At 48.1% G+C, this 11,451-nt stretch overlaps 1 protein-coding gene across 2 annotated transcripts; it reads left to right on the forward strand.

The window, feature by feature from the left end:
* Positions 1-5,588: 5,588 nt before the first annotated feature.
* Positions 5,589-11,428, forward strand: GTF2H4 (general transcription factor IIH subunit 4). Of its 2 annotated transcripts, XM_047795290.1 has the most exons (14): positions 5,590-5,815; positions 6,446-6,588; positions 6,851-6,955; positions 7,319-7,450; positions 7,725-7,821; positions 7,915-8,003; positions 8,214-8,325; positions 8,455-8,523; positions 8,999-9,082; positions 9,340-9,472; positions 9,638-9,768; positions 10,388-10,435; positions 10,591-10,669; positions 11,115-11,428. In XM_047795290.1, the coding sequence occupies exons 2-14, from the start codon at positions 6,449-6,451 to the stop codon at positions 11,285-11,287; spliced, it is 1,392 nt and encodes a 463-aa protein (XP_047651246.1). In that variant the 5' UTR covers positions 5,590-5,815; positions 6,446-6,448; the 3' UTR covers positions 11,288-11,428. The 2 variants fall into 2 exon arrangements, with proteins under 2 accessions (XP_047651247.1, XP_047651246.1); XM_047795291.1 differs by lacking the exon at positions 6,446-6,588 and having other exon boundaries at positions 5,589-5,815.
* Positions 11,429-11,451: the final 23 nt, after the last annotated feature.

The following is an 11,451-nucleotide window of genomic DNA, read 5'->3' on the forward strand; positions in this document are numbered from 1 at the left end:
AGTTCAGCTGCACAATCCAGAAACCTGGGGATCATCCTTGACACCCCTTTTCCCTACTCTCACCTCTCAGGTCCAGTCTATCACCAAGCTTTGTTGACTTTGCTTCCCAAATTTCCCTTAAATTCCTAAATTCTGTCTCCATTTTGCCTGGACCACTGCAGTAGTCTCCCAGGTTCTGTTCCTGGTCCTCTCTGGTTTGTTTTCACCCTATAGCCAGTGTGGTCTTGAAACACACAAATCTGACACCATTCCTTTATTTCACACCTTTGAATGGCTTCCCCATTGACCTTAGAATAAAGGACAAAATCTTCTTGGCCAAGTTTGCCCCCACCCCTGCTCCCTTTACTGCACCACTGATCTTTCCGTTCCTCCAATGGACTCAGTCCTTCCTGCCACATGGCCCTTGAAGCCTGCTGTTCCTCCATTTGGAACAGCCTTTGTCAACAAACTCCTGCTTGCAATCTTTCCTGACTTGCCTGACAGGTCAAATCCCTTCCTGATGCTCTCAGAGCACATGATTCTCTTCTTTGTAGCACTCACTATGATATGATTTACATGTTTTTTGTTTGCTTAGAGAATAACGATGATACTATTTACTGAGCACCCTCTATGAGTCAGGTACCATACTTATTACATATTTTATCTTATTTAACACAAGAAGTTATTGCTATTTCACAGAGAAGAAAACCTCTCTTAGGTTAGCATCCTGCCCAAGGCAGCAGAGCCAGGAAACAGAGAAGTGGGTGGAAAACAGGCCTTCAGCTCCTGGCTCTTTGTTCTTTCTCTCCAGAATGCTACATGAGGGGCGGAGGGGGGAGGGCTCTCCATTACCCATCGTAGGAAGATTTCAAGCACATGCTGGATAGCCCTATGTTAGGGAGCTTGTTCCACAATCTCAGCAATGAGAAGCCCAGACTGATTTTCTTCCTGAAGGTCAGTTCCAGGAACTCCGCCTGCACTCAGCCTGACATCGGACACCTTGCATCCCTTAGAGCAGGGCTAAGAGAACTCTGCGATCATGGAACTGGTCTACATCTTTACTGTCCAACAGAGCCACTAGCCACATGTGGCTATTCAGCATCTGAAATGGGACTATGCGACACAGGACCTGAATTTAAATTTTTATTTTACTTAATTTTTTCTTTTTCTTTTGATTTTAGGGCCGAACCCGTGGCATACGGAAGTTTCCAGGCTAGGGGTCAAATCGGAACTGTTGCTGCCAGTCTACACCATAGCCACAGCCATGTGGGATCTGAGTCTGCGACCTACACCACAGTTCAGGGCAATGCCGGAGTAAGGGCAGGGATTGAACCTGCAACCCCATGGATACTAGTCAGGTTTATTACCACTCAGCCCCAATGGGAACTCCTTAGTTAGTTTCCATTTAAATAGCCATAGGTGACTAACAGCTTCTGTTCTGGATAGTGTGGCCTTAGTTTTCCCTGCATTGTAGGGAACTGTGACTCTGCCTGCCCAGCTCCCCTTTGCTTGCTCTGGTTAAAACGAAGCATACGAAAATCATTATATAAAAAAGTAAAATAAAAAAGTAAAAAAAACCCCTGTAAACCAACTATAATAAAAAAATAAAAGTCATTATATATAAAAAAAATTAAAAATGAAGCATATAGCCTATTTCAGTTTTACATGCACACAAAAACTTTCTTTTTTTTTTTTTTTTTTGGCTGCACCTGGGGCATGTGGAAGTTCCCAGGGCAAGGACTGAATCTTTGCCACAGCAGCTACCCAAGTTACTGCAGTGACAATGCTGGATCCTTAAACTGCTGTGCCAGAAGAAAACTACAAAAGCTTCTTATTTACAAAGATAGAATTGCACTAGGTATGCCATTTTGTAATCTGCCTTTCTCCCCCCACGATAGGTGGTACATAGCTCAGGCCAGTATGCATACAGTGACTTCCTCTCCAAGTGTTGGCCAGTATTCTACATTGCAATGACCCACATTTTATCTAACCAACTCCCAGTCACGGACATTTGGACAGTTACCACATTGTTCTCATACTACAACAACAAACACACTTCAATAAACATCTTTGCATGTATATCTCCATACCCATGTGGGAGAATTTCAACATGCTATGTTCCGAATGGGGGAGTTGCTAGGTCAAAGGGAATCACATTAAAAGCACTGGTACACACCGTTAGAAAAATGTGCATCGTGGCACAGCAGAAGCGAATCTGACTAGGAACCACAAGGTTATGGGTCCGATCCGTGGCCTCACTCAGTGGGTTAAGGATCTGGCATTGCCATGAACTGTGGTGTAGGTCACAGATGCAGCTTGGATCTGGTGTTGCTGTGGCTCTGGCATAGGCTGGTGGCTACAGCTCCGATTCGACCCCTAGCCTGGGAACCTCCATATGCCACAGGTGTGGCCCTAAAAAGCAAAAATAAATAAATAAATAAAAAGCATGCCTATGTCACCCTTCCACAAAAGTATATGAGTATGGTTGTATGTGTGCATATACTGAGGCCAACATTGAAGCTGTCAGTCGTTCCTATTATTGGGTTCTTTTATTTTGTTTTGTTTTGTTTTTTGGTCTTTTTAGGCCCACACTGTGGCATATGCGACCTATACCACAGCTCAAGGCAATGCCAAATCCTTAATCTGCTGAGCAAAGCCAGGGATTGAACCCGCGTCCTCATGGATGCTAGTTGGGTTCACTAACCACTGAGCTACGACAGGAACTCCCCTTACTGTTATTTGTTAATTGGGTATTTTACTCTTTCTTTCTTTCTTTCTTTCATCTTTTTGCCTTTTCTTGGGCTGCTCTCGTGGCATATGGAGGTTCCCAGGCTAGGGGTCCAATTGGAGCTGTAGCTGCACCACAGCCACAGCAACGTGGGATCCGAGCCACGTCTGCAACCTACACCACAGCTCACGGCAATGCTGGATCCTTAACCCACTGAGCAAGGCCAGGGATCGAACCTGCAACCTCATGGTTCCTAGTCGGATTCGTTAACCACTGCGCCACGACGGGAACTCCTACTGTTTCTTTAATTTACTTTTCCTTAATTAAGAATGAAGTTGAGAGGTGCTGGGAAAACTGGACAGCCACATGGAAAAGAATGAAATTAGAACACTCCCTAACACCATACACAAAAATAAACTCAAAATGGATTAAAGGCCTAGATATAAGACCAGACACTCTCAAACTCCTAGAGGAAGACATAGGCCAAACACTCTCTGACATAAACGACATCAACATCGTCTCAGATCCACCTATCAGAGTATTGACAACAAAAACAAAAATAAACAAATGGGACCTAATCAAACTTCAAAGTTTCTGCACAGCAAAGGAAACCCTAAACAACACAAAAAGACAACCCACAGAATGGGAGAAAATCTTTGCAAGTGAATTGACTGACAAGGGACTAATCTCCAAAATTTATAAACAACTTCTGCAGCTCCATACCAAAAAAAAAACCACCCCATCCAAAAATGGGCAGAAGATCTAAACAGACAGTTCTCCAAAGAAGACATACAGATGGCCAAGAAACACATGAAAAGATGTTCAACATCACTCATTATTAGAGAGATGCAAATCAAAACCACTCTGAGGTACCACCTGACACCAGCCAGGATGGCCATCATCCAAAAGTCTACAAACAATAAGTGCTGGAGAGGGTGTGGAGACAAAGGAACCCTAGTACACTGTTGGTGGGATGTAAATTGGTGCAACCACTGTGGAAAGCAGTATGGAGATTCCTCAGAAAACTAAACATAGAACTACCATTTGATCCAGCAATCCCACTCCTGGGCATCTACCCAGAGAAAACCACGACTCGCAAAGACACATGTACTCCAGAGTTCATTGCAACACTATTTGCAATAGCCAAGACATGGAAACAACCTAAATGTCCATCGAAAGAGGAGTGGATCCAGAAGATGTGGTACATATACACAATGCAACATTACTCAGCCATTAAAAAGAATGAAATATCAGCTTTTTTTGCAACATGGATGGACCTAGAAACTATCATGCTAAGTGAAGTCAGCCATACAATGAGACACCAACATCAACTTTCACTGACATGTGGAATCTGAAAAAAGGACAGACTGAACTTTGAACAGATGCTGACTCACAGACATTGAAAAACTTATGGTCTCTGGAGGAGACAGTTTGGGGGTGGGAAATCAGATTGTTACAACCATTATACAACTACAGATGTGATAAATTCATTTGAGTAATAAAAAAAATAAATATAGGAGTTCCCGCCGTGGTGCAGTGGTTAACGAATCCGACTAGGAACCATGAGGTTGCAGGTTCGATCCCTGCCCTTGCTCAGTGGGTTAACGATCCGGCGTTGCCGTGAGCTGTGGTGTAGGTCGCAGATGCGGCTCGGATCCTGCGTTGCTGTGGCTCTGGCATAGACTGGCAGCTATAGCTCCGATTCGACCCCTAGCCTGGGAACCTCTATATGCCGCGAGAGCGGCCCACGAAACAGCAAAAAGACAAATAAATAAATAGATAAATAGATAAATATAAATAAATAAATAAGATGTGAAAAAAAAATGAAGTTGAGAAGTTGAGAGTTTCTTTATTTGGTTACATGGCACTTGTATTTCTTTTGCCTGTTATTAAATTTAATATTTCTATTGTGTTCTTTTTCTTACTGCTTTGTATTTTATCTATTTTACCAAACATTTCTTCCCAGACTGTAATTTGTTCAATCTTACTTAACATTTTGCCATAAAGAAGGTTTGTCAGTTTTGTGCCATTCTTTTGAGGATTTTACGGAACAACAAAACAAGCATGGGTAGGCTACAAAATATAAAGAAATCTTAGTTCTTACCGTTTTCATTCCTGGTAACTTGCAAATGTACCTCAAATCCCAGTTCAGGCAGTTTCTGGCTGTCTGATCATGGACAAATTTCTTAATCTCATTGAGTTTCTGTCTTCTAGTCTGGAAAGTGGGAATAATAAAACTTGTCTTAAAGGAATTTGGGGAGACTTACAGATCTGGCTCTGCTGAAGACGTTCCCTTCCCTTAACAAGCAGTAGTTTAATATATCAAATCAGACCAAACAATTGTTTGTTTTTTTAAACTGCATTTATTAGGATCTTCTAACTAAACGGGGGGGGGGGGGGGGCGGGGCGGGGAGGTGGATGGAAGCATGGAGGACGTGACAATTAAGATTTACTGAGTGTTTACTTGCCAAGGAAAGCACACCGGATGGAGTTAACTCCTAATTCGAGAAAATGCTCTGGAAAGTGCATTATTCCAGTTTTACGAGGAACAACTGAGCTCAAGGAACCCAGGTTTCTGCATCTCTGAACCTGAGCGCCTCACCACCCAGTGGTTTCCGCGCCTCCGATAGGAAGACCTCGGGGAACTTCTATTCTCAGGGTCCCCACATGATCTCGGGTTGGTTAGACTCGCCGTTAGCCGAGTGGGTGGAAAGCGATGCGGAACGAAACGGCCAGACCTCCGGAGCCCCCGGCTCTCTTACGTAAAAGCCAGCCTCTCTCCGCTTGGCTCCCCGCAGTGCCTTTGGGGAGTTGTAGTCGGACGCGCTTCAGCTGGCTCCCGGGCTGGGAAGGACAAGACTCCAATTCCCAGCATGCCCTGTGGCGGGCGAGTGCAGCGCCGGTTCTTCCCCTCCCTACCTCTCCACTCCTTTTCTGAATCCTCCACTCTGGACTTGCGTGGGTGAAATCCTTCGTCCCTCTCCCCATATTTTTCGCTCACTTTCCGCCATTCTTTCCCCTATTCCTGGGAGCTAATGCGAGACACTGGCTCCGATTAAGTGACGGCTTGAGACTCGGAGTGCACGAGGAGGGGGTCGACACTGAGTGGTAAGGGGGCTGGGAGAGAAGGGGTGGCCGAGGTATAAGAAGGAGAGAGTTGATGAGAGACGAGCACTGGGAAGAAAGTAGGGGACGAGTTAGGAGGAGATCATACGGTGTGAGTCAGGGTGAATGGAGTGAAGTAGTCTTAGGGACGGGAAGAGGAAAGAGGTGGAATTAGGTTTATGAGACCTGGAGGGGAAAGGTAATTATTGCCGTTCCCAGCACGAGGAGTGGGGTCAAGAAATAGATGGAGAGGATGGGCAGATTGAAGTTTATAGGCTGATCAGACCAGGAGAAGTAGAGGGGAGAGAGAACTGGGCTCAGAAAACTTTCTTTGCCTAGGTGTAGATAAGTCACTGAAATACAAAATATTTTTGCAAATATGGAACAACTGACAATTCTTTCACTTAGAAATTGGAGAAGACTTGAGTTGAGATCAGGAGTGCAGTGAGGAGGGAGGAAAGAAGAGGAGGGTGGTCAGGTTTGGGAGAAACAAGAGGAGATGAGTGACGTGAAAAAGGAAACTAGAAAAGATGAATTTTTGCAGGGGCCAGTGGATCTGGAATTGGAATGAGAAAGGTGAGGGGGTGACACTGGCATGGATTGCGGAGGTCCACTAACACTTGCATCTCTCAGGTGATGGAGAGCACCCCTTCAAGGGGTGGACTGAATCGAGTACACCTACAATGCAGGAATCTGCAGGAATTCTTAGGGGGCCTGAGCCCTGGGGTATTGGACCGATTGTATGGGCACCCTGCCACCTGTCTGGCTGTCTTCAGGTGAGGACCCCGTTCATGGCAGGGACCATAGTAGGGAAATGTAATGAGGCCTGCAGACTGCAATAAGTTATCATGGGTAGAAGCTTAGCTCTGGGGGGCTTGAAGACTAAAATATGTCAGGCCCAAACAGATGGAGATGTGGGGGCAGCAAGACTGGTAAAAGGGCCAGGGGTGAGATGAGACATTTGAGAGGCATTTGAGGGCAGGGCTGCAGATCTGAGGCAGTTTCTGATATTAACGTTTTCCCTCTGCCCCCTTATAGGGAGCTCCCATCTTTAGCTAAGAACTGGGTGATGCGGATGCTCTTTCTGGAGCAGCCTCTGCCACAAGCTGCCGTAGCCTTGTGGGTGAAGAAGGAATTCAGCAAGTGAGTCTCTGCTGCACTTTCAGCCAGATACAAATTTCTCAACAGCCAGGTTTCCCAAACTGCTGGAATGTATTCAAGGGAACACCACTAAACTTGTAATTAAACAAGTTTGGGAAACTACGCATACTCTCTTGGAGAGTTGTGATGTCTATAACAAGGTTCTGGTAACAAGGTGTCATCACCTTGTGATGTCTATAACAAGGTGCTGCAGTAAAGAAATTTGCCTTAAGAAGATACCAATTTCACTCTGTGAAACAGTGTTCCAAGGACCACCAGTTCAGAAAAGGCAGAAATGGTGGTCTTTATGGGCTTCCTTCCTTTTGTTCTCTGGACACTCCCCTCACCTCTCCTCTTCTGTTCCAGAGCCCAGGAGGAAAGCACGGGGCTGCTGAGCGGCCTCCGTATCTGGCACACCCAGCTGCTCCCTGGTGGCCTCCAGGGCCTCATCCTCAACCCCATCTTCCGCCAAAACCTCCGCATTGCCCTTCTGGGTGGGTATGTCACTTCCATCTTTTCCTAGGCCAGGCAGGGGAACTAGTGATTAAACTGCTCATTAAGCTACTTATTAAGAGGCCCTGGGGGACCTCTCTGGAACCTTGTGGGCTCCACCTTTGGGAGCTCCTTTAGGAATAAGTTGGACCAGACTTTGCTACGTGGTGTAGGATATGTCTCCCACTTGTGGCCCCTGGAGATGAGGGTAGAAAGAGGGAGGGGGGTGGTGGGCAGGGAACACAGGCAGGGTTCCTTACTCTTGGCCATACTGGCATAGGGGCAAGGCCTGGTCTGATGACACAAGTCAGCTGGGACCAGACAAGCATGCCCGGGATGTGCCCTCGCTTGACAAGTATGCTGAGGAGCGATGGGAGGTAAGGACTTGGGACTCTGTGTGTGTCTCTGCTTGTGCTCCCATCCCAGGGCCCTTAGAGGCATCTGTCTCTCTGGTCTCTTCTGTTCCTCAGGTGGTCCTGCACTTCATGGTGGGCTCCCCCAGTGCAGCCGTCAGCCAGGACTTGGCTCAGCTCCTCAGCCAGGCCGGGCTCATGAAGAGGTGAGGAAGCCAGAGGTACAACAGCTCTGTTTTGCCGTCTCCTCGAATCCCTGCTAACCTGAGTGTTTGGGTCGGATCAGGATTGGAGGGGGTTGGCTGCAAAAGGAGAGCTGCATAGAGCATGGCCAGAGGTAAACCAAGAAAAATGTGAGCGGACAAGTGGAATGGTGGCCTTTCTCAGCAAACCTCTGCCATGGTCCCTTTCTGTAGTGCTGAACCTGGAGAGCCGCCTTGCATTACCTCTGCCGGCTTCCAATTCCTGTTGCTGGACACCCCGGCCCAGCTCTGGTACTTTATGTTGCAGTACCTGCAGACAGCCCAGGTGAGGAGGTCAGGGGCTGCCTGCTGGCATGCTCTGCTTTTCCCAGGACCCACTGAGGGACTGCTGCCCGTAGACTCTGTTCCCCGGTTTTCTCTCATTTCCTCCCCACATCTGCCCGTTCCTCCTTAGAGTCGGGGCATGGACCTAGTGGAGATTCTCTCCTTCCTCTTCCAGCTCAGCTTCTCTACTCTGGGCAAGGTAAGCAGGGGGCTGGAGCTAGTAGAGGCTTGGGTGGGCAAGGTGAAGGGTAGAGAGATGGAAAAGGAAATGAGGTTAGGGGTCAATAGAGTGAAAGAGAAGAATGAACAAAGAGGAGTTCCCGTCGTGGCTCAGCAGTTAACAACCCAACTAGCATCCATGAGGATGCAGGTTCAATCCCTGACCTTGCTCAGTGGGTTAAGGATCCAGTGTTGCTGTGAGCCGTGGTGTAGGTTGCAGATGGGGCTCAGATCCCATGTTGCTGTGGCTGTGGTGTAGGCCAGCAGCTGCAGCTCTGATTGGACCCCTAGCCTGGGAACCTACATATGCCACACGTGCGACCCTAGAAAGACAAAAGCAAAAAACAAAAAAACGAAGAACACCAGGGATGGGAAAAGTGGGAAGGAGCATATGGGGTTGGGGAAGGGAGAATGGGCTGGGTTTTGGACCCCAGCCGGCTACCTCTCTTCCCCAGGATTACTCTGTGGAAGGTATGAGTGATTCTCTGTTGAACTTCCTGCAACATCTCCGTGAGTTGGGCCTTGTTTTCCAGAGGAAGGTATGAGCGCCCAGATACATGGCTTTTAGGGAAGAGGCAGGGTGGTATGTTGCCTTGGCCTTTCAAAAGGAACGGGGGTCTCCGAAGGCAGAAGCAGGGGACAGTTGCCAGGACAGAATACTGGGGTCCCTCGGGGGAGGGGGAGAGATGTTGGGAGCTGAAGTTCTGTGCATTGGGAGGGATCTGATGTATCTGGAGGAAGATGAAGGGCAGTGACCCTGAGAGAGGGCTTATTGCTTTTCTCTCCTCCTTTCCAGAGGAAGTCTCGGCGTTACTACCCTACGCGCCTGGCCATCAATCTCTCATCAGGTGTTTCTGGGGCTGGGGGCACTGTGCATCAGCCAGGTTTCATCGTTGTGGAAACCAATTACCGACTGTACGCCTACACGGGTGAGGCTGCACAGAGGACCCCTGGATAGCGGGCTGGCAGGAGGAGGGGAGGGGAGGGAATGCCAGTTTATTTTGATGTTTACTTGGTGGTTCAGAGCTCTCGGAGGCTTGAGGGAGTCTGGGTACGGAGGAGCCTCCTAATCCTCTCTTCCCATCTCCGGTCAGAGTCGGAGCTGCAGATCGCCCTTATTGCCCTTTTCTCTGAGATGCTCTATCGCTTCCCCAACATGGTGGTGGCACAGGTGACCCGGGAGAGTGTGCAGCAGGCCATTGCCAGTGGCATCACAGCCCAACAGGTACCCCACTTGGGGAAGACGGGGGTGGTAGACAGGTTGCATTTGGGCTATGGAGTATGCCACCTTATGGAAAGTTAGCATGGGGTCTGTTACAATAGGTGGTGGTGAGTAGTCTGTGTTTGAGCATTAGGCACGTGAGAAGTCAAGGCTCTTGATGTGGGACTAGGTAGACCCTCAAGGGGAAGACACGAGGAGGGAGAAGCTATATCTTGGGACTTGTGTTTCAGCATCCCTACTTCCTAGTTGCATAAATGGCATAGTTTCATTTCTATGAGCCTCAGTTTCCTCAACTGGAAAATGGAAATGACAGCTTTCACCTCATAGGGTTGTTGGGAGGATTCAGTGAAAGAGGTAAAACATTTGGCTCAGAGCCTGCCATGCAGTAAGAGTGCAAAAAATGATGTTGTAAAGAAAAAAAAATACTATGGAAAGGGCAAACGTGTCAGAAGAGTAGCAGACATCACCAGTGGGGACAGCAGCTTGGGACAACAGCTGAACTGGGACAGGTGGAAATGATGATAGGCATGTGCCTGTGAGTTTTTATGAGTGACAGCTTGGGTAGCTTTCCTGCCTTCCTAATTTTGAAGCCCTTGATCCCAATTCTTGTCTGTTTTCCTAGATCATCCATTTCCTAAGGACAAGGGCCCACCCAGTGATGCTTAAACAGGTATGAACAAGTACCAAGCTGCTGGAAGCTGACAGCCCTTGGCACCTCGTGATGAAGTGATGGAAAAGAGAAGGGGGGCATCCAGATCCGGGGAGAGAGGAGGGTTGGGATTGTCTGGTATTCCTGGGTTGTACAGCCATCCCTTCCCCCTGCAGACACCTGTGCTGCCTCCCACCATCACAGACCAGATTCGGTTGTGGGAGCTAGAAAGGGACAGACTCCGGTTCACTGAAGGTGAGTGTCTTCTGGTGGTTGATTCTAGGTCATTGGCCGGAGGAAGGACAATTCAGTCTTGATGAGCTGAAAAAGCTATTCACGCATTTTTCAGTGTTTACTGCATGGGTTTATTATGGGGTGAGTTGACAGCAGTAAATGAACTGCTTCAAATCGGTGCAATGTGGATTAGCTAGAAGAGGGAAATGGCGAAGGATAATTCATAGTAATTTACCTGGTTTGATAAGCATTAATGGGTTTTCTTATTGTATTATATTGACTTTCTGAATATGGCTGGATCACGCTAGAGTTAGGATGAGCCCTAGAACAGGCAAACAGGATTCCTTTGTAAATGCGGGGGGCAAGCCCAGGCCGCTGCCCTGAGGCAGCCCCAGACTCTGGGCCCCGCGCCTGACCTCATGCTCTCACCTCTCTCTCGTCGTCGCTCCTGACCTGCGGACCCCAGGCGTCCTCTATAACCAGTTCCTGTCACAAGTGGACTTTGAGCTGCTGCTGGCCCACGCGCGGGAGCTGGGCGTCCTAGTGTTCGAGAACTCGGCAAAGCGGCTCATGGTGGTGACCCCCGCGGGACACAGCGACGTCAAGCGCTTCTGGAAGCGGCAGAAGCACAGCTCTTGAGACTGCGGGACCGGGCGGGACAGTACTGTGACAGTACCGTGACGGGCGGGCCGCTTGGAGGCGGACGCCGCCTCAGAACTCAGGGGTATTTTTTATTCACACGTCAAGACTCTTCTTGTTTAATAAAATTGTGAAAATGAACCACGCGCCCCGGGGCGCTTAGC

This window comes from Phacochoerus africanus, chromosome 9 (genome assembly GCF_016906955.1).
Source record: "Phacochoerus africanus isolate WHEZ1 chromosome 9, ROS_Pafr_v1, whole genome shotgun sequence".
NCBI lineage: Eukaryota > Metazoa > Chordata > Mammalia > Artiodactyla > Suidae > Phacochoerus > Phacochoerus africanus.

Excerpts from the sequence above, each read along its gene's own strand:
- GTF2H4 (XM_047795290.1), top strand. The coding sequence starts at position 6,449 with ATGGAGAGCACCCCTTCAAGGGGTGGACTGAATCGAGTACACCTACAA. Across the intron at positions 8,004-8,213 it reads CAGGCCGGGCTCATGAAGAG|TGCTGAACCTGGAGAGCCGC; the intron begins GTGAGGAAGCCA and ends CCCTTTCTGTAG. Across the intron at positions 9,769-10,387 it reads GTGGCATCACAGCCCAACAG|ATCATCCATTTCCTAAGGAC; the intron begins GTACCCCACTTG and ends CTGTTTTCCTAG.